General features: G+C 41.9%; 1 protein-coding gene across 2 annotated transcripts in view; it reads right to left on the bottom strand.

Annotated features, from left to right (window-relative positions):
- The window catches only part of LOC134353871 (serine/threonine-protein phosphatase 6 regulatory subunit 3-like), a 235,219-nt gene that overhangs the window by 171,715 nt on the left and 40,799 nt on the right, over positions 1-22,705 (bottom strand). For both annotated transcript variants that reach the window (XM_063062365.1, XM_063062366.1), the window contains exon 2: positions 11,480-11,712. In XM_063062365.1, the coding sequence (XP_062918435.1) occupies positions 11,480-11,706 (227 nt within the window). In that variant the 5' untranslated portion in view covers positions 11,707-11,712. The remainder of the gene's footprint in view (positions 1-11,479; positions 11,713-22,705) is intronic.

Below are 22,705 nucleotides of genomic sequence, written 5' to 3'. Positions count from 1 at the left end.
GCATCTCTAGGAAGAGGTACAGTCGACGTTTCAGGCCGAGACCCTACATCAGGACTAACTCTCCCTTTCCGCTATCAGATTCTGAATGGACAATGAACCCATGAACCCCAGTATTTTTCCCCTCTCCTTTTGCACTAATAATTTATTTTTTTTAATATATACTAATGATAAAAGTTATACTGCTGCTACAAAATAGCAGATTTCCTGACGAAGGGTCTCGGCCCGAAACGTTGACTGTTACTTCTTCCTAGAGATGCTGCCTGGCCTGCTGCGTTCACCAGCAACTTTGATGTGTGTTGCTTGAATTTCCAGCATCTGCAAATTTCCTCGTGTTTGAATTTCTCAACATATGCCGGTTATATTCAACCTGAAACTGAGGTACCTAGTCACTATTGACTTAGGAGAGGAAGTAGCAGGTATTCCCAAATGCCTACACAGAATAATGGGAACACAGTTCAGGGCTGGGAAAGAGGAGGCAGAAATAAAAAATGTTGCAGATTGAAGCATACAATATTTGTTCATTAGATGTACAAAATAAAATTCAGTTTAGTGGATTTGATCATGTCCAACAAGGGAATAAATGCAGGATTCAATAGGTACAGTTTTTGATTAGAAACTATACGAGTGGGAAACCAAGGAACAAAAGTCATACTTATACCATATTTCAACATTGAATTAAAAATAATCCCTTTGGTTGCTTCAGGTTGTAATTGATAGAAGATGAGATGATGGGAAGAGCATCACTGGGAAGTAAAGTGACAATAAAATAAACCTACCAATACCAAGGCTTGGATAAAGAGGACGTGGAGAGAGTGTTTCCTATAGAGGAGAGTCTAGGACCAGACGACACAGCCTCAGAATAGAGAAGTGTCCATTTAGAACAGAGATGAGAAGCAATTACTTTAGCCAGAGGTTGGAGAATCTATGGAAATCATTGCCATAGATGGCTGTGGAGGCCAAGTCATTGGGTATATTTAAGGCTCAGGTTGGCAGGTTCTTGATTAGTCAAGGTGTCAAAGGTTGTGGGGAGAAGGGTCAGTATTCATTCAGCAGAAGACAAGTTGTATTGGGTTCGACAACAGACTTCTGCAACATTCATGGACTCAGGGTCTTGGACTATTTTTTTTGTGTGACTGTAGCTTACTGATATCTTATATGTGCTTGCTATCCTATATGCGCCTTGAGCTGTGTGACTGTTGATATTGTATTTTGTACTTTGGCCCTGGAGGAACACTGTTTTGATCGGCTGTATTCATGGGTATTCATGTATGGTTGAATAACAATTAAACTTGAACTTGAAAGGAATAATAAAACGAGCATGATAGAATGGCACAGTAGGCTCAATGGGCCCAAATGGACTAATTCTGCTCCTGTAGTCTAAACATTACTGAAACTGTACATAACCGAATCTATTATAAGTCCAATACCAAGTCATATAAGCCATAATTTTAAAAATACATAGAAAACCTATAGCACAATACAGGCCCTTCAGCCCAGAAAGCTGTGCCAAACATGTCTTTACCTTAGAAATTACCTAGGGTTACCCACAGTCCTCTATTTTTCTAAGCTCCATGTACCTATCCAGGAGTCTCTTAAAAGACTCTTATCATATCCAGCTCCACCACAATCGCCGGCAGCCCATTCCACGCACTCACCACTCTCTGCGTAAAAAACTTGCCCCTGACATCTCCTCTGTACCCACTTCCAAGCACCTTAAAACTGTGCCCTCTCATGCTAGCCATTTCAGCCCTGGGAAAAAGCCTCTGACTATCCACACGATCAATGCCTCTCATCATCTTATACACCTCTGTTAGGTCACCTCTCATCTTCCATCACTCCAAGGAGAAAAAACCAAGTTCCCTCAACCTATTCTCATAAGGCATGCTCCCCAATCCAGACAACATCCTTGTAAATTTCCTCTGGACCCTTTCTATGGTTTTCACATACTTCCTGTAGTGAGGTGACCAGAACTGAGCACAGTACTCCAAATGGGGTCTGACCAGGGCCCTATATAGCTGTAACATTACCTCTCGGCTCCCAAACTCAATTCCACGATTGATGAAGGCCAATGAACCGTATGCCTTCTTAACCACAGAGTCAACCTGCACAGCAGCTTTGAGTGTCCTATGGACTCAGACCACAAGATCCCTCTGATCCTCCACAATGCCAAGAGTCTTACCATTAATACTATATTCTGCCATCATATTTGACCTAACAAAATGAACCACCCCACACTTATCTGGGTTGAACTCCACCTGCCACTTCTCAGCCCAGTTTTGCATCTTATCAATGCCCTGCTGTAACCTCTGACAGCCCTCCACACTATCCACAACATCTCCAACCCTTGTGTCATCAGCAAATTTACTAACCCATCCCTCCACTTCCTCATCCAGGTCATTTATAAAAATCACAAAGAGTAGGGGTCCCAGAACAGATCCCTGAGGCACACCACTGGTCACCGACCTCCATGCAGAATATGACCCGTCTACAACCACTCTTTGCCTTCTGTTGGCAAGCCAGTTCTAGATCCACAAAGCAATGTCCCCTTGGATCACATGCCTCCTTACTTTCTCAACCTTATCAAATGCCTTGCTGAAATCCTTATATACCACATCTACTGCTCTACCTTCATCAATGTGGTTAGTCACATTCTCAAAAAATTCAATCACGCTCGTAAGGCATGACTTGCCTTTCACAAAGCCATGCTGATTATTCCGAATCATATTATGCCTCTCCAAATGTTCATAAATCCTGCCTCTCAGGATCTTCACCATCAACTAACCGACCACTGAAGTAAGACTCACCGGTCTATAATTCCCTGGGCTATCCCTACTCCCTTTCTTGAATAAGGAAACAATATCTGCAACCCTCCAATCCTCCGGAACCTCTCCTGTCCCCACCGATGCAAAGATCATTGCCAAAGACTCAGCAATCTCCTCCCTCATCTCCCACAATAGCATGGGGTACATCTCCTCCAACTTGATGCTTTCCAAAAGCTCCAGCACATCCTCTTGCTTAATATCTACATTCTCAAGCTTTTCAGTTCACTGTAAGTCATCCCCACAATCGCCAATATACTGTTCCATAGTGAATACTGAAGCAAAATATTCATTAAGTACATCTGCTATCTCCTCCAGTTCCAGACACACTTTTCCACTGTCACACTTGGTTGGTCCTATTGTCTCACATCTTATCCTCTCGCTCTTCACGTACTTATAGAATGCCTTGGAGTTTTCCCTAATCCTGTCCGCCAAGTCCTTCTCATGGCCACTTCTGGCTCTCCTAATTGTCAACAACTTAACTACTGTCCTATTTTGATTAGTTTATCCCAGACTTGGGGTATAGCACCTTAACTAGAGAGGAGATAGGAAATAGAAAGTCACACCTCATCTTCTACAGATGGAGAAAGGCCAAGAAAACATTGAAACTATGTGTTTGATTTATAAGGAGAGACTGAAATGGCTTGGTTTGTTTTCCATCAGGCAAAGGAGGCCAAGACATGATATCATAAAAACAAGAAAGTCTGCAGATGCTGGAAATCCAGAGCAACACACACAAAATGCTAGAGGAACTCAGCAGGTCAGACAGCATCCATGGAGAGGAATGAACAGTTTGATGTTTCAGGCCAAGACTCTACTTCAGGACTACACTGTCCACGGATTAGGGTGAGGAGGAGGTGGTTTAAAGAGAATCTGAGGGGTAAACGTTTTGCACAAAGTAGTTAATATCTGGAATTACCTGGCAGAGGGGGTGCCAAAGGCAGGAATAGTAGTAACATTTAAGAGGCATCTGGACAGATACACAAACACGCCAAAGTTAGAGGAAAGTGGAATTGACGCACACATAGATTCGTGTAGATAGGCATGTATGCTCAGCATGCACTCAGTGGCCACTTTATTAGGTATACCTGAACACCTGCTCATTAATGCAAATATCTAATCAGCCAATCATGTGGTAGCAACTCAATGCATAAAAGCATACAGACATGCTCAAGAGGTTTAGTTGTTGTTCAGACCAAACATCAGAATGGGGAACAAATTACTTTGATCGTGGAGTGATTGTTGGCACCAGACAGAGTAGATTGAGTGTCTCAGAAACCGCTGATCTCCTGGGATTTTCACACACAGCAGTCTCCAAAGATTACAGAGAATGGTGTGAAAAATAAAAAAGAAAAATCCAGTGAATGGCTGTTCTGTGGGCAAAAAAGCCTGGTTAATGAGGGAGGTCAGAGGAGAATGGCCAGACTGGTTCAAGCTGACAGGAAGGCAACAGTAACTCAAATAACCATGTGTTACAACAGTGGTGCGCAGAAAAGCATCACTGAACACACAACACATTGAACCTTGAAGAAGATGGGCTACAGCACCAGAAGACCACGAACATACAATCAGTGGCCACTTTATTAAGTGCAAGAGGTACCTAATAAGGTGGCCACTGAGTATATTTCATTGGGCAAAAAGGGGATCAAGGTTTAAAGTGATGAAGATGTGGTTAAAGGGCTTCAGTAAAATGTGAGCTGACTACAAAAGCTGAAAGGAACATCTGTTTCTGATTATGACAACGACAATGCCGATTGGAAGCTTAGCTTGGAGAAGAATATAAGACTATAAATGTTGTAGTCTGGGATAATTACGATAGCTTGATGGCACAAGTAAGAGTTTGCAGTGAGGACAGAAAAATGCTTTCCCAATATTTCATCAACACCAGAAGGCAGGCAAGTCACCTGATGACATGGAGGATTGTGGAGAACAGCTGTTAATACGTGTGACTAAAATGAAGGGTGCACAGGTGCACTGGAAACAACGTAAATGTGACCTGGTCACTTTATGAAAGTCAGAAATCAGCCGTGGATTTTTAACAATTATGTTACAGGATTAGAAACTCAGTTTGGGGAAGAATACAAGATGACAAATGTTTATTGCAATCTGCGGCAGTTGCTACAGAGAGGAACTAGATCTGTGGCAGAAATAGAGTGGTGCAGTAAGCAGTGCTACTGCCTTCCTGCTCCAACAATTCAGACTCAGTTCTGGCCTCTGATGCTCTCAGTGCTTGGTCTGTACCTTCTCCCTGTGATTGCATGGGTTTTTCTTGACTTCCAGTTTCAAAAGAGAGATTAGCTTAATTTGTCACATGTACATTGAAATATAGTGAAATGAGTCGTTTGCGTTAAATGAAATCAACGCAAATAGTGCTGGGCAAGCGTCGCCACCATAGCATACCCGCAACTCACTAACCCTAACCATTGGAATGTGGGAGGTCATGATGAGAGGTGCATCAGATGAGGCAGGATTGGGCTCAGGTTGAACAGAACACTGGGAAAAGACAGCAGGTTTGGCAGCACTCGTGTCCCAAAACTTGTAACTCGTTTTTTTATTTGCACAGATTGCTATAGGATTCAATAACTTTCATGTCGTCATTTCAAATTTCCTGCATCTTCAGCTTTTTGATTCTCAGGTTAACCTATGATGTAAATACTGAACCAAGCATCTCAGATGTTCAATTATTTACATTCTCATGTGGAAGAGCTGACAAATGAGTGACAGTGAAATCATACACGCTAATAACCAAGAAAAAGGATTAAAATTTCAGAGAATAATTTACACTCAACATAATCTCATTATGATCTTACACTTTATCATTTACCTGTACTGCACTTTTTCAGTAGCTTTTACACTTCAATCTGTATTATTGCTTGACATTGCAGCTCAATGCACTGCACAATGATTCAATCTGTATAAACAGTATACAAAACAAGCTTTTCACTGTATCCCTTACTCACTCTTCCTTCAGTTAGTCCTGATGAAGGGTCTCGGCCTGAAACGTCGACTGCACCTCTTCCTACAGATGCTGCTTGGCCTGCTGCGTTCACCAGCAACTTTGATGTGTGTTGCTTTTCACTGCATCTTTGTTCAAGGGACAATAATAAACAACCACAACCCATGTCTTATATGCAAGAAAGAACAAGCTCTAGTTCTCCAATGGAAATCTTTGTTTCCACGACAGCTACCTTGCACTGTTGATGAAACAGCTAGCACAACCAAAGATCCTACCCATCCTGGTCATTCTCTTTGCTTCCTCCCTCCCAGTTGGCAGAAGATACAAAAGCCTGAAAGCACATACTACCAGGCTCTAGGAAAACATCTATCCTGTTATTATAAGGCTACTGAATGGTTGCCTAACACGACTTGACCTCACAATCTACCTCATGATGGCCTTGCATCTTATTGTCTGTCTGCACTGCACTTTGTAACTATACCCTTCATTCTGCTTTCTGTTGTTTCCCTTCTACTAGCTCAGGGCACCACTGTAATGAAACAGTTCAGTATGGATAGCAGACAGTACTATACCCTGGTGCTAATTTTTCACTGTAGCTCGGTACCTGTGACAATAATAAACTAATTTACCAATGATGATCTCAAATTATAAAGACATTTCAGCCAAATCATCACGATAGGCATTTCTCCCCATATTTGTTTTTCAGCATTTTGTTATTGTTGCCAGTATTTCTGCCTGTTGCTAACTGCCCCTCGAAGGGGCATAAGTGAAGGTTCTCCCGGACTGTTTTTAGCTTGTGAGTTCCATGATTTCAGCACAGCAATCCATTTCTAAATCAGAATGTGGGCAATTTAGAGAAGAACTTTCAGGTAGGGGAGAACCCATGCACTCGATCTTCTCAGTGGAAGATTCAAAGTACAGGTGTCCCCCACTTTTCGAATGTTCGCTTTATGAAACCTCGCTGTTACAAAAGACCTACATTAGTTACCTGTTTTTGCTAACAGAAGGTGTTTTCACTGTTACGAGAAAAGGCAGTGCATACCCCGAGCAGCCAAGCTCCTATCCCGGAACTGCATTCTAGCTGGCATTGCTTAAACATGTGCCTGTGAGCATCTCTGCCTTATGTCAATTTATTTTGAGCATCCGTTAGCAAGATGAGTTCTAAGGTATCGGAAAAGCCTAAAAGAGCTCGTAAGGGTGTTACACTTAGCGTAAAACTAGACATAATTAAGCATTTCGACCGTGGTGAACGAAGCAAGGACAAAGTGAATTTGGCTTGTGGAAGTTGACGAAGACGATGTTGAAGAGGTTTTGGCATCCCATGACCAAGAACTGATAGATGAAGAGCTGATGAAATTGGAAGAGGAAAGGATAACAATCGAAATCGAATGCAGTAGCGAACGGACCGAAAATGAAGTCGTCCAGAAACTGCAAGTGAAGCAACTGCATGAGATTTTTGCTGCAATGATTGCAGAAAAGTACGACTTTGATTTTGAAAAGGTACGTAGGTTTAGGGCATATTTGCAGGATGGTTTGAGTGCTTACAAAGAACTGTATAATAGAAAACTGCGTGAGGCTAAGCAGTCAAGCATACTGTCGTTTTTCAAGCCTTCCACATCAGCCACAGCAGACGATGAACCTCAACCTTCGACATCAAGGCAGGCAGACATAGAACAAGATGACCTGCTTGCCCCGATGGAAACAGACGACAATGAGATGACACCTCAGTGTCCCACCACCCCAATGATCCCAACCTCCGGGCCGCAGACTGATACATTGCCGCGAAGCATGCAGTGGTGCAGTGGTAGCCGGGACACACCCAGCAGATCTTTAAGAAAAAAAAGCCGAAATAAGCAAGCTAATTAATTAGGTGCCGGCCTGGCACATAAATGTTGGCCCAGGTCAGAAGCGACGAAATCGGCAATCGCCTCTGATCTGGGCCGACATTTACATGCCGGGCGGCACCTAATTAATTAGCTTATTTATTTCGGCTTTTTTCTTAGAGATGTGCTGGGTGCGTCCCGGCTACCGCTGCACCGCTGCACCACTGCACGCTTTGCGGATCGGTATCAGTTGGCGGCCCGGATGCTGGGGACCACTGCACCACCCCAACCTCTGACGACTCAGCCTAACACACCATCAGTGTGCTCGGCACTGTCTTCCTGATTCCAGTAAGTGATACTACACTGTCCACACATTATTTCTACTTTATATAGGCTGTGTATTTTAATGTGTTATTTGGTATGATTTGGCAGTTTCATAGCTTAAAAGTTACCGGACAGTGTTTCTGCCAAGAGCGCTTGCGCCGTGTTTCTGCCGAGAGCGCTTGTGTGAGATTTTCGCTACGGAGAACAGTGCAGGCAATGATTGTAGAAAAGTATTTCTACTTTATATAGGCTGTGTATTTATCATACCATTCCTGCTTTTACTGTATGTTACTGTTATTTTAGGTTTTATGTGTTATTTGGCATGATTTGGTAGGTTATTTTTGGGACTGCGAATGCTCACAAATTTTTCCCATATAAATAAATGGTAATTGCTTCTTCGCTTTACAACATTCCCGTCTTACGAACCGTTTCATAGGAACGCTCTATCTTCAGATGGCAGGGGAAACCTGTACATTTATTATCAAAGTACCCGTTGGTAGTAACAAGAAGAGAGGGTGTTAGGTCAGACACAGGCAGATGGGATGGGCTCAGGCAGGGGATCCTGGCTGAAATATGGTAGGATACACAGTAGATTAAGGCTATGATAGATGTTGTTGAAATAGCCTAAATATGGTACTGTACACGCACCAGATACTATGCAGCATTAGTGAAGGCAGCGAATGATGGTGACTGCAGTGTCAAGGGAGCCATTTTGCACCAAATTCTACTAAACTTATTTAAAGTCGCTGAAACTGTACTCAATCACAAGTGTTCGATCACACTTCTGACCGGCGTCTTGTAGACAGTGGAAAGGCTTTGGATGGTAGAAGTCATCAAAAAGTATCCAGCCTCTGATTTTCTCTCAGAGCTATGGCATTTATGTTGAGTTCCGTGTCTGTGGTGACCCCCATGATTTCAATAAGGCACAGCTTAGTGTTGGTAATTCTAATAAGTATCAGGAGTATTTGGTCAGACATTCTTGGACTGCAGGTGAACAGTGCCTGCACTTTGGACACAAATGTTACCTACAACTTATCATCTTACACCTGCTTGTTGTCCATGCCTTGCTGCATATAGGCATAGTCATTTCATTGACAACAATATCCTGATGGAACATATGGTTTTGGAATTCCCTTCCAAAAAAGTTGCCGACACCTACTGGTACTGGTACCTGCCAAAAATATCGGAATATTTTAAGTTGATTTGGGAAATATTCACTGTCACAATAAAATATAGTATCATATTTTTCCCCCTTGAAGAGTGAAGCTCTTACAGATTACTGAATCGCAGCCCAACTACAACTGGGTTTCAAGTCACTATGCCACTAACTGCAATAAGGCCGAATAACATCCAGCCATGTTATCACGGTCTGCTCATCATGAAGATCTAACAGCTGCAAGTATACAATCCATAAGTGGACGAGGTCTCTTGATTTTGAAACCCAGAGTGGCTTGAAATAAAACAAAATATCCACTATTCAAGAGACTTTCTCACCAGGCAGAAATGGCTAATATGAGGGGCATCATTTTAGGGTGATTAGAAGAGAGTATCGGGGGGGGGGGGGAAATGACAGCGTGGTGGGTGCGTGGAACGCTCTGCGGGGTAGTGGGTAGGGGCATTTAAGGAACTCTTAGATAGGCACACGGATGATTGAAAAATGTAGGGAAGGGGTAGATTGATCTTAGAGTAGGTTAAAAGGTAAGCCCAACATCATGGGCCAAAGGGCCCATATTATGTCATAATATTCTACATTCTAGGCATAGTGGAAACCATAAATGGTCTCCAGCAAACAGGAAGCTATAAGTTCCAAGAGAGTTTTTTTAAAAAGTGAGTAGGAAGAAAATTAACAATCAAGTAAAAAGACATTCTAACAAATGAAAGTGAGAGTTTGAAGTTAGGAATAAAGGGTAAAGATGCAGCAAGATAACTCAAGCAGCCTGTATGGAAGTCAAAGAGGTTACACTTAAAATGTTTATACAGATTCATGTGCAGATATGACTTGTAGAGCCACAATTCCATAATCATGCCCCGTCACCCAGCTCAAGTGGGAAATCTATCTTCCAGACTGGGAAGAAATATAATTGTGCCCTTTACCTTGGCAGTCAGGACTGTCTAATGTGTAACTGATACAAATACACTCAGTGGCCACTTTTTTAGATACTTCCTATACCTAATAAAGTGGTCACTGACTGTATGTTCCTGGTCTTCTGCTGCCGTAGCCCCTCCACTTCAAGTTTTGACGTGTTGTGTGTTCAGAGATGCACTTCTACACACACTTTTGTAACTCAAGGTTATCTGAGATACTGACATCTTCCTGTCAGCTTGAACCAGTCTGGCCATATCCTCTGACCTCTCTCATTAGCAAAGTGTTTTCGCCCATAGAACTGCCACTCACTGGATTACTTTTTTTTGGTTTTTCACTCCATTCTTTGTAAACTCATGAAACTGCTGTGCATGAAAATCCCAGGAGATCAGCAGTTTCTGAGATATTCAAATTGCCCCATCTGGCACCAACAATCATTTCACAGTCAAAGTCACTTAGATCACATTTGTTCCCCAGTCTGATATTTGGTCTGAACAACAACTGAACCTCTTGACCATGTCGGCATGCATGTATGCATTGAGTTGCTGCTACATGATTGGTTGATTAGATATTTACATTAATGAAGTGTACAGATGTGCCAAATAAAGTGGCCACTGAGTGTACTCTAATGCAACTCAAGATCTGATCCCACTCTATGGCATCAACAAAGCTTACCTCAGAGTGGTGTTTGAGTTTTTTGTAAATTTAGTGACGCCATGCGGAATAGGCCCGTAAGGCCCTTCAAGACATGCCGCCCAGCAACCACCCTCCTCCCAATTTTAACCCTATCCTAATCACGGGACAATTTATAATGACCAATTAACCTACTAACCAGTATGACTTCGGAATGTTGGAGGAAACCAGATTACCCGGAGAATACCCACACATTCCATGGAGAGGACATACCAATTCCTTACCGAAGATGCTGGAAGTGAACTCTCAACTGTGACATCCCGAGCTGTAATAGCATCATGCTAACCGCTATGCTACTGTAATCTCTTCCAGGGAGATAAAAAATGAACATTTTATTCAAGTACCTATTCATTATGTTAACTATCAGTACATCTCAAAAGTGCATGCATGGACACTGGAAGATGAGCAGTTGAGCTCTGATGCCACAATCATTCAGCCTACAAATTATAGAATAATAAATAAAAAGTCACTTCAATGTCCTAATGAAAACATCACTTCCAGGCCTTTCAGCCCATCTAGTCCATGCCAAACCACTGAATATCTCAGGATATTTAATAAAATAAAGGCCATCTGCTCAAAATGCCAATTGTTTATTCCTCTCCAAAGATGCTGCCTGACCTGCTGAGTTCTTTGTGTGTTTCTCTAGATTTCCAGTATCTGCAGAATCTCATGTTTAAATAAAAGTACACTATTTATAAACCATGAAATGTTATAAGATCATTGAAAAAAATTTCATTAGTACCAAACATCTAAATTACAACACTGCAGAACAAACTCTTACTTGTATCGAACTTTCTCGTCCATATCCTCCGAAGGTTCCACTGTAATGCAGGTGACAAGTGCCTCCATGTTGTGTGGCCGTGTGAGAAACTCCACCAGTTTGCGGTTATTGGCCTTGCATTCCTGGAGCACGTCCTCCTCATCCATAAGCTCAAAGAGTGTGACATCCTCACGTTCTAAAAGTGTGTCAATGTGCGACGTTGTGTGAAGGTCAAACTTCCAAAACATAATGAGCTGCAGAACACCAAGAAAAGAGAGGTACAGTTATAACTGATCATTTAACATAATACAAATTATCATGGATGGAATACGTCTACATTTTACATTAGAAAATGCTGACAGCACCATCCTACAGCTTGTTCATGTAACTCTCAGTACTACGTGGACAAAGCTGTAGGTATTGGGAGGGGCAGGTTGGTAGCATAGCAGTTAGTGTGACGTTATTACAGCACTGGTGACCCAGGATCAACTCCTGCCGCTATCCGGAAGAAGTTTGTACATTCTTCACCTAACCATGTGGGTTTCTTCTGGATACTCTGTTTTCCTCCTACATTCCAAAGATGTACGGATAGTAGATTAACTGGTCACATGGTGCAATTGGCAGACATGGGCTCGTGGGCCAGAAGGGCCTGTTACTGTGCTGTATCTCTAACTCTAAAATCTAAATACTTCTGTCTCTTCATTGTCATAGATTAGTCTTTGAACATTACGCAAACCATACCTTTCACATGCTAGAAGGGTTCAAGGTGTGGCTCAAGTTTTCTCAAGAGTAGTAACTGATGAGAAATAAATAATGGAGACAAATACGATAATGCAGCCCAAGATCTGATCACCACTCAGTGGTACCTCAAAGCCTGGTGTAACCCCATTCAAGTACTGACAAAGCACTTTGCAAAAATGCCCATGTCCTAAAAATAAATAAAAAGGAGCAATTAAGGCGAAGAATATTCAAACAGATTACAGCTGTATACAGAACAACTAGCTGTCTAAGGTGGAGGGAAGTATGAGCTTGCAAAATGGAGATACTCTCTAGTTGACTAAAACTTATCCATGCAGATATGCATTTAAGATAGGGAAATCAGATTTAATATCAATGATATATGTTGTGAAGTAAACTTGCAGTGCAATATGTAAAAAGATTAAAATTAGAAATAGAAATAAAATAAGTAGTACAAAAAGTGAGAAAATGTTCATGGTCTGTTCAGAAATATGATAGTGGAGGAGAAGCGTTTGTACCTACTGAAGATGAAAGATTACTTATCATCTTGATCTAAAAGGATCATCTAAACTCACACTTAACAGAGCTACTTGGGTAAGGGACCTCAGCTGGTATCAATGGAAATATCCATGAGCACCAGTTCTTTGGGAGGAATGGATAATTCGATGGGATTGAAATTTTAATAGAAGTAAACTTAATGAGACAAAATCTCAGAAATAACTATCTGAAGTTACAGTAAAGTAATATTTCATCATTTAAAAAAAGTGAATCATATGTACACAGATGGGAGTGAGATAGATTTGTAAGAATAATGACTTTATCATGGGCAGACACCATCAGCATGCCAGATACGAAGACAGGACAAGCAATTAATACAGATAAATGCTCATATGATATATGCCAGTGACTTTAAACCTGATTCTGAATCCGGCAATTCAGTGTTGTTTAATATTTAATGTCATTTCCAGTATACAAGTGTAAAGGAGAATGAAATAATTGTTACTCCAGATTATTTGCAGTGTCTGCAAATAAGGTGACTGACAGGAAATGACAAAATAGTAGTGGTGGGGGGATGTGGAGGGGTGAGTTGTTGGGTGGAGGTGTTGATCAGCCTTGCCTTTTAGGAAAAGTAACTGTTTTTGAGTCTGGTGGTCCTGGCAAAGAATCTTTATCACTATTTTGCATCCAAAAAAAGAATCAGACCACCTGTTTAGAGATGGGAATACTAGGTCATAGTCATAGTCATACTTTATTGATCCCGGGGGAAATTGGTTTTCGTTACAGTTGCACCACAAATAATAAATAGTAATAGAAATAGTAATAGTAATATTATTAGTACATAGTAATAGTCATAGAAATGATAAATAGTAATAGAATAGTAATAGAAAATAGCCTCCCTGATCCTGGCTTTCAGGTCCCTCTGTATTGCCCTCAGCTCCTCCCTATTTCCATCTCTAAACGCCCTCTTTTTAGCGTTCAGGATGTCCTTAATGTCCTTTGTCACCCATGGATTGTTATTTGAATAACAAAGGCGAGAGGAAGCAAAGGCCATTAAATTTCAACTTAAACTGAGAAATCAGACAAGACCCCAAAGTTAGCATTCTTCCAATACAATAATGCAATACCATGGTTTTAGATTACCAGCATCTGATTTATGCGTCTTTTATAATACTGTCATCTGAATGAGTAAGCAATTTTGATTTATGAAGCTATTTCTTGCTGCAATGAACTGCATGCTACTCTGTGCTTGTATAAAAAATTCCCCTAATGCATTTTACAATCTTTTTGATTTATGAAATTTTGTTCAGTCTTTTCTTGGAATGCATCACTTACCTAAACAAGGAATGGATACACATAACAGCATACAAAATAGCAGAGGTGGGCCATTGGCCTTCAAGCCTGGTCTACCATTCGGGAATATCACCAATTCTCTATCTCAAAAATATGCTTTCTTTCCCCATCTCCTGATTCTTTTAAGATCTAGTAATCTTTTGATCTCTGGTCCAAAGACCACAGAACCACCAATGCTCCAAGATACAGAATTCCAAAGATTCACCATGTTACAATGCCATATACAAATTCATCAAAGACACCACTGTGGTTGGATAAATCACAGGTCATGATAAGTTAGAGTACACAAGTGAAACAGGACAGCTAGTTGAGTGCTGCCACAACAGGGCCTTGCTCAATGTCAGTAAAATAAAAGAAATGACTGTTGACTTCAGGAAGGAACAGGAAAGCTAACATCTGCCAGTCCCTATCAGTGGATCAGTAGCGGAGAGGGTCAGAAACTTTAAATTTCTGGGTGATAACATATCGGATGATCACTTCTGAGCCCAGCACATCGATGTAATCACAAGGAAAGTGTGCCAGCATCTTTATTTCATGAGGTAGTAATGAGGTTAACAAAACACCCCAACAAAGTACTAGAGATTTACTGTTGGAAGTTTTGTGACTGGTCACATCAAATGCCCAGAAACACAAGAATAATAGACTCAGCCCAACATCACAGGCACGTTGCTCTCCACCACTGGCAGAAAGAACCTCACGATACTATATCACCCACCATTTCAATTTCTTGCAGCTATGGATTACAGGACAGGACTGTGAAGTCTCTTTGAGACATGTTTACCTTGAAGAATTTTAAATCTGCTTTTTGATGGCAGTTCAGTGAGATCCTCTCTTACTGCTTCCCCTCTATGATCTCTGCTGCTCAGCTTGTACTATTTCCCCTCCCTCAGTTTCTTCCCGCTTTCTTTCCAGCCTGATGAAGGGTCTCAGCCCAAAGCATCAAATCTTTATTCCTCTCCATAGATGATGCCTGACCTGAGTTCCTCCAGCATTTTGTACTTTTTTTTTGAAAAGGACATGTGCAAAGACGAGTGTGATGATGAGGAGGCATACAGGAGTGAGACAGCTAGTTGGACGGTGTCACAACAAAGACCTTGCACACAATGTTAGTGAACCCACAGAATTGATAGTGGACTTCAGGAAGGGGAAGTTGAGGGAACACCGACCAGTCCTCATTGGGGAAAAGGTGAGCAGTTCCTGGGTGTCAACATCTCTGGAGATCTATCCTGAGCCCAACAAATTGATGCAATTATAACGAAGGCACGACAGCAGCTATATTACATTAGGGGTTTCAGGAGACTTGGTATATCTCCAAAGACACTCTCAAATTTCCACAGATGTATGATCATGTACATATTCTACAAATGTACACATCATGGAGAGCATTCTGACTGGTTGCATCACTGTCCAGTATGCAGGAGCCACTGGACAGGTTTGGAAAAAGCTGCAGGAAGTTGTAAATTCAACAAGCTCTATCATGGGCACAAGCCTCCCCAGCAGTGAGGACATCTTCAAAAGGTGATGCCTCAAAAAGTAGCATTTGTCATTAAGTAACCCCATCACCCAGGACATGCCCTCTTCTCATTGCTACCACACAGGAGCCTGAAGATGTTTCAGGAACAGCTTCTTCCCACTGTTATCAAATTTCTGAATGAACAATGAACCCATTTACATTACCTCACCTTAGCTGCTCTCTTCTTGCACTACTTATTTAATATATATATTTCTGATTGTAATTTATAGTTTTTTTTATTATGTATTGCTGCAGCAAAACAACATACTTCAGTGACATTAAACTTGATTCTGATACGCAAGTCCCTTTGGACATCAACATCTCACCATTTAAATAGCTAACGTCTGTTTTTTTTTCTACCAGTAGAAAACCCCACATTTTCTATTTTATACTCCATCTGCCACATGCTCTCCACTCATTTGGCCTGTCCACAGTCCTTTGAAGCCTCTGCATCCTCATCACTCGCATTCCCACTTAATTTCATGCCATTACAAAATTGGAAATATGAAAGTGGCACTCTCAGCCAAATCATTGATAGAGGATGCCAATATTTGGGTCCCTGCAGTATTCATTAGTCACAGCCTGCCAACTTAAAAAGTACTCACTTGTCTTTACTCTTTTCTTAAATCTCAAAACATACTTGCGCTATTCCCATTTCTATCTGCACTAATCTTATTCATCCATCACCCATACAGGATTTTATTAAGAGCTTTCCTTAAGCCCAAATACACGACATCTAGTTGCTCCGCAACCTACTCTATTGGATACATTCTTAACAGATAACAGATTAGACAAACTTGATTTCTCTTTCATAACTCCATGTCAACTATGCTGACTGATTAATTCCTTAGTATCTTCTTATGATCTCCTTTATATTAGATTCTAACATTTTCCCTATAACAGATTTGGTTGCTCCCTATTTCCTCTCTCTCTTCATTCTTTCATAGTGGGGTTTGGAGATGCTACTCTCCAACCTGGAGGAACTGTGCCAGAATCTATAGAATTCTGGAAGATGATTACCAGAGAATTCTCTCTCCCCATAGCCACCTGACTCAATCCTCTGGAAAGTAGATCATTGTCATCAGGATTTATCAGTTTCTGGGTGCATTAACATCTCCTGTTATTTCTTTACTGATGTTTAGTTTAGTTTTCATCTGCATGGGACCCTGGCTGCTCCAGTATCTCCAAGGGTTTTTTGTGACTTCTTCCTTGAAAACAGACAAAATATTCTTAATTCCTCCATTTCATTGTTCTCTGTTGCAAATTTTCTTTGCCGGCAAGAACCCACATTTGCCATTGTTAGCCTTCTTCTGACACTGCTACAGAAGCTCTTATGGTTTGCTTTAATGTTTTTCACTGGTTGCCCTTATATTCTACTGCTCTTTATGGTTATCCTTTGCTGAATTTTTGGAAAGCTCTTGCTTCTGTCTTGCAACACACATCAAAGTTGCTGGTGAACGCAGCAGGCCAGGCAGCATCTCTAGGAAGAAGGTGCAGTCGACGTTTCAGGCCGAGACTGTTCATCAGGACTTGTACCTCTTCCTAGAGATGCTGCCTGGCCTGCTGCATTCACCAGCAACTTTGGTGTGTGTTGCTTGAATTTCCAGCATCTGCAGAATTCCTGTTGTTTGCTTCTCTGTCTTATTGCTTTTCTTGGCAACTATTAAAAGACTTTCCCTAGATATATTACAACCTTTAATTTCAACTGTAATCCATAGGTGGATCATTTTTCCCATCTTTGAGGATCAATGTTTATCTGTTGCAAAATGCCTGCCATTGACTTGTCCACTCTACCATTTAAAACATGTTCCTGTACACTATGACAGGAGTCCAGTTATTAAAATATAGCCCCAACCCTCCGCTACCCTATCTGTGAAAAAATCTATTAACCCTACACTGGCCTCATTTTCCACCTCAGAACCCACAAACCCACATTGGAACAAGCCACCCTTGATCCCATAGGCTTCTCTATTTACCAATGCATTATAACTTCACAATTTCCTCTGATTAAATTGAAACTCCCTGGTTCTATATGAACCACATCACTTTACAAACAATGCTAAATTTTATCATATTATAATCATTTGGAATCCCTTTACAAAAAGATAACTCCTCCTCAATGCACAATACCAGGTTTGAAAAATAGCCTGCTCCCCAGTTAGTTCTTGGTCCAGTAATCAATATTGTATATGTTCATTCCAAGTTATTAATACTAAACACAAGAGGTTCTGCAAATGCTGGAAATCTTGAGAATTCTGGAGGAACTCAGCAAGTCAGGCAGCATCTATAGAAGGGACCGAACAGTTGATGCTTTGGGCCGAGACCATTCACCTAGGACCACTGTCATATCTGATCAGATTTTTTTCTACTTCAGCCCTTTACCTCTTCAACCTATCCTCTCCCAGCTTCTCACTTCATGTCCCCTCCACCATTCACCACCTTCCAACTCACCTGGTCTCAGCTATCAACTGCCAGCTTGTACTCCTCAATCTCCCCCCACCTTCTTATTCTGCATCTTCCCCCATTGTTTCCAGTTCTGATGAAGGGTATTGGCCCAAAATGTCAAATGCTTATTCCCCTCCAATAGATGCTGCCTGACTTGCCAAATTCTAAACTATATCCAGATTAAAGTACATTATCAGTACGGTCCTGTCAAGGCGCACATAGACAATTTTCCCTAAAATAACCCCAAAGTCTTCAGAACTCTATACCATAAGACCATAATAGCATAAGATATAGGAGCAAAAATTGGGCCATTTGGCCCATCAAGTCTGCTCTGCCATTTCATCATGGCTGATCCAATTTTCCTCTCCTGCCTTCTCCCTGTATCCCTTCATGCCCTGACCAATCAAGAATCTCTCCCTCTCTTCTACATGTTCATTTTCTCTATTCCATTTCTGAACTTCTTTATGCACGGCACTAGGAACACCTTCAAGCTGTAATTAACATCTTTTCTAGATTCCTAAAATTTGCTTGCAGGATATCGCCCATCCTTCGACCTGTATTATTGTACAACTTCAGGCTCTTTGGTATGTTCTATAGTCATTTAGTATGCCCTTGTCCATGGCACCAGCAAGATAACATACCAAATAGGAACACAAGACCTCCAGGAGGATCACAACCTTGTCATGGTTTGGAGTCTTGCGTGCTTCAATGGCCCAGAGAGCTATGTTGGCTGGAGTTATGCTTTTGGACTTGGTAGAGTCAGTCTTGTCAAACAGATCAAAGGAGAGAAGCCAGAGTAAGAGTGGTCCACCGGTCTTCCAGATTCAGGGCAAAATACTGGTAAAATAAAACTGTTAAGGAAATAGCAATAAAGAATCCTTCTACATCTGAATGCGATGGTATTACTGAGTCTCTACCCTGGGCTCACATGGCCACCGGTAGCGAAAACTGAGAGGAAGCTAGTGGCATAATGAAGGAAGCCCTGAACACCTCCAGAGATGGAGGACCTTCATTGCTGCCCTAAACGCCAGCAGCGTAATGGGCAGTAAGGAACACAAAAGATTCAACAGATGCTGAGCAGCATTCTCAAAATGTTGGAGGAACTCATGGCAGGCAGCATTTATGGAGAGGAATAAACAGTTAATGTTTCAGGCCGAGACCCTTCATCAGGACTGGCCTGATAAAGGTTCTGGCCCAAAACTATTTATTCGTCTCCATAAATGCTTCCTGACCTACTGGGTTCCTCCACCATTTTGTGTGCGATACCAAGCAGGAGCCACAAAATGCATATCTGAACTTTTAACCATCACTCTCCCTGAGCCACTTGGACTACCATGTTTCAGGTTCTGGCTGATTTGTTCAGGATCTATCACCCTCAAGCACCCAAAAGAAAAACCTGAATGCAATGTAGATCCAAGGGATTTCTAGACCACCTGCTTGCTCCTACTAGGCCAAATGACCATCACATCTTGTGTCTGCACACTCTTTAGCTGAGGTGTGGCAAAGTTCCCAAAAACAAGTCCTGAGCTTCTCAACACACTGCTGGTTGAGGAAGCTGTCACATGCAAATTGGCTGCTATCCTCATGCATTCTTAACCACAATGTTAGCATTGGCAGCTTAGCAGCTAAAAGTATCAGGAGATTCCAAAGTGCTTTGTATAGACATATTGTGATGCATAAATTTCCTCAAAATTAATAGCCCATCTACAAACGCTATCTCAAATATGAAGTTAAATTGAGCTATGTCGCCACACCTTAATAGGGGTCACTGCCTGAAGGAAAGAATTACAATGCTGGGGGAAGGGGGAATTCTAACAATTCTGAACACTGACGGATGAGATGAGCATTACATTAAATTAAAGGGAACCATAACCACAGGCTAAGGGGAGGGGAAAAACAATTTTAAATTGTGTAAGTGAATCTGCACATGTATGCCCACAAAATGTTTCAATCTGACGTACCCACCACTGGCTGGCTTCTTCCAAAATGAGTAGCTGTCTGACCAGAACTCCATGCAACCGGCAACCTCCATGGAATGGGACATGAGCAGCACCCATGGGTGCTGAACTCAACTGAAGGACAGGGGGAGTGGGGTTTAAGGGTTCACACTAGATGACCAAGCAAGCTACATGGGTGCTTCAAAATTTACTCTACCATTTGTAGCCAACACTATAAAAAGGAAGTCAACCCGCAATATTGGTTTTGAAATAAATAGCCATGCTGAGGCATGCATGAAAGCTGATTACAGTTAGGAATGGATTTGCTGGAGTTTAAAATATAGCACTCTCCAGTTTCAAGACATGCGTGATGGATCAGATAGCCCACTGGAACAGGTCAGAAATCCTAAACTAAAAATTGCATCACAGTGCATCCATTTTGAGTCCTGCCATATCTTTAAAATGAATCTTCTCTTGCTCCAGTTCTTTTTTTAAACCAAAAGAAGATAGGATTTTAGTTCAAACATGCAATTACCCAATAAATCTTCTTCCTCTCAATTTCAATTATACTAATCTTGACATGTTCTAGTTTTATGAAGACAATGACAGAGATGCTGCTGGATAAGTTGCTCTATGTATCTCACAGATGTGACTACACACAGGGAATACCAACTATCTATTCAACTGACAACAGTAAAACACTGAAATATCTTCTCATTTGTTGTCTTCATAATGCCTTCTTCTATTAACCAAAATAAACTTTATTCACAATTATAGTAAGTATATACAATAATATAGGGCAGGTGGGGCTCGTCAGCCTTGGACGGCAGCCCACCTAGAAGGAAAACTCTGATTTTTCACCTTCGCTGCCTTGCGGCCATACCCAACCATGGGAAAGGCTTGAGGAGTAAACCCTGAGGAAGAACTCCGGAGCCAGAGTTCCTAAGGCAGTTTGATGTTGCTTATTGCCCTTCCCTTGGACTACATCAGTGATGTGGAGAGGAGAAACCCACTGCATAGGCAACAGCCGGTTCTTCAAATCTTCCACCCTGGAGAGGACAGTTCACCAGAGGGGCAAACCCATGATCCCCTGGGATCGATGGCTGCCTACTATACAAAGATAAACCATGCAAAGCCTTTTCATTCCTGAACAATGCATTTAATAGTGTTAACACCTTCTTCCAAACTGATGACATCTTTGCCACTCATGTGACTCCCTGGGGGTAATAGAATATTTTGAGCCCTTTGCCACTCAACACAGCCTCTCGCTGACCAGTAGTGAAAGGCTCCTAGACTATGGTCCTTCCCTAAAGAGCCTTTGTGTTGACTGCACCAAGCTTCAGTGCTTTCCTCAGTATGCACTCCTGCAGCTTGGAACATGCCAGTCAGCAGTATTCTTCTATGGCTATCTCAGGCCAACAAATTCAAGCACAACAAAGGGACGTCTTTCACACTCTCATCTGGGTATTGTCCATAGATCCAAGAGTCCTCCGTCACACAACTGCTCAGGATGAACCACGACATAGGCCCTTGCATTAGTACAGCAATGCCTAGTCGACTATGGGGCTTACAGGACCAGAGCCATGCTTTCCAACACTGGGCACAGACAGTACTTCAGCACATAGAGGCACTTGCTGCCCATGTACTCGGGTTCAACACAAGGCCTGATGCAGACAGACATGAAGGTGGTCATCAGGATGACGGTGACATTGGGTTCACTTTTGCCCCTGCCGTCCAGGGACTTGTGCATTGGGACCTGTCTGACTTACTCCATCCTGGATCTCCAGATGGCCTGAGTGGTTTCTAAGCTAGAAGAGAAAGGGATAAGCTACATCTGTGCCGAGCACTGCAGTTCCAAAAACACCTTATACCAGATGATCAAGTTCTTCCCTGTTATTGGGAGGGCGCGCCCTCCCTACAGTCCTAAGTTTTCTTCCCAATCTGCTCCAGCCAATTCTTATTACATGCCTGAGTCCCTCCAAACTCGATCTCCAGCACCTACAGGCACAGTGAAGAGACGCTAGATCATTCAGGCCACTTGACGAAGAGCAAGGCCTTGCTCTTTACATGGTTGACTTTGGCTCCTGATGCCAACTCAAATTGGTTGTAGATTCTGAAAAGTCTGCAGACTGACTTCAGATCTGAAAAGTCTGCAAACTGACTTCAGATCCAAGCAGAAGACAGTGACATCATCAGTTACAGGGAGATTTTCACCTGGGTGCTTCCACTTCCTGACAGCATTACCCCTCTTACGTTCTCGACCTTTCTGATGGCTTCGGGAAAAGGGTCTATATAGCACACAAACAAGATAGAGCAGAGTGAACAACTTGATGGGAAAGCTATCTACAGCGGTCTTCATTGAATGTCTGTTCAACCAAGGGGAGCAGCACATGAACTCAAGACATACCTATGGTTTTCCAAGTGCACTTACATCAAACTGAAATTAAACACAGGGTGATGGTTAACTTGAGGCTCAAGTTTCCAGTTCCTGAAATAGCTTAACATGAGAGATTCCATCTGGGTGGACTCCAACCTGACAATATGAACTTCAATTTATTTAACTTCTGATAATTTTTCCTTCCTGCCACTTCTCTCTTTTTCCATTCCCCATTCTGGTTCTCTTATCCTCACCTCCTCCCTCTGATGACCCTTCTCTGTCCCTTTTTCTATATGGTCCGCTTTCCTTTCCAATCAGATTTTCCTTCTCCTTCAACCCTTTACCTTTTCCACCTCTTAACTTCTTATTTCAGCCCCTCTCCTCTA

Source organism: Mobula hypostoma, chromosome 11, assembly GCF_963921235.1.
Source record: "Mobula hypostoma chromosome 11, sMobHyp1.1, whole genome shotgun sequence".
Taxonomy (NCBI): Eukaryota; Metazoa; Chordata; class Chondrichthyes; order Myliobatiformes; family Myliobatidae; genus Mobula; species Mobula hypostoma.
Note: the sequence above shows the minus strand (reverse complement) of the source record. Positions and strands in the feature narration are given on the sequence as shown.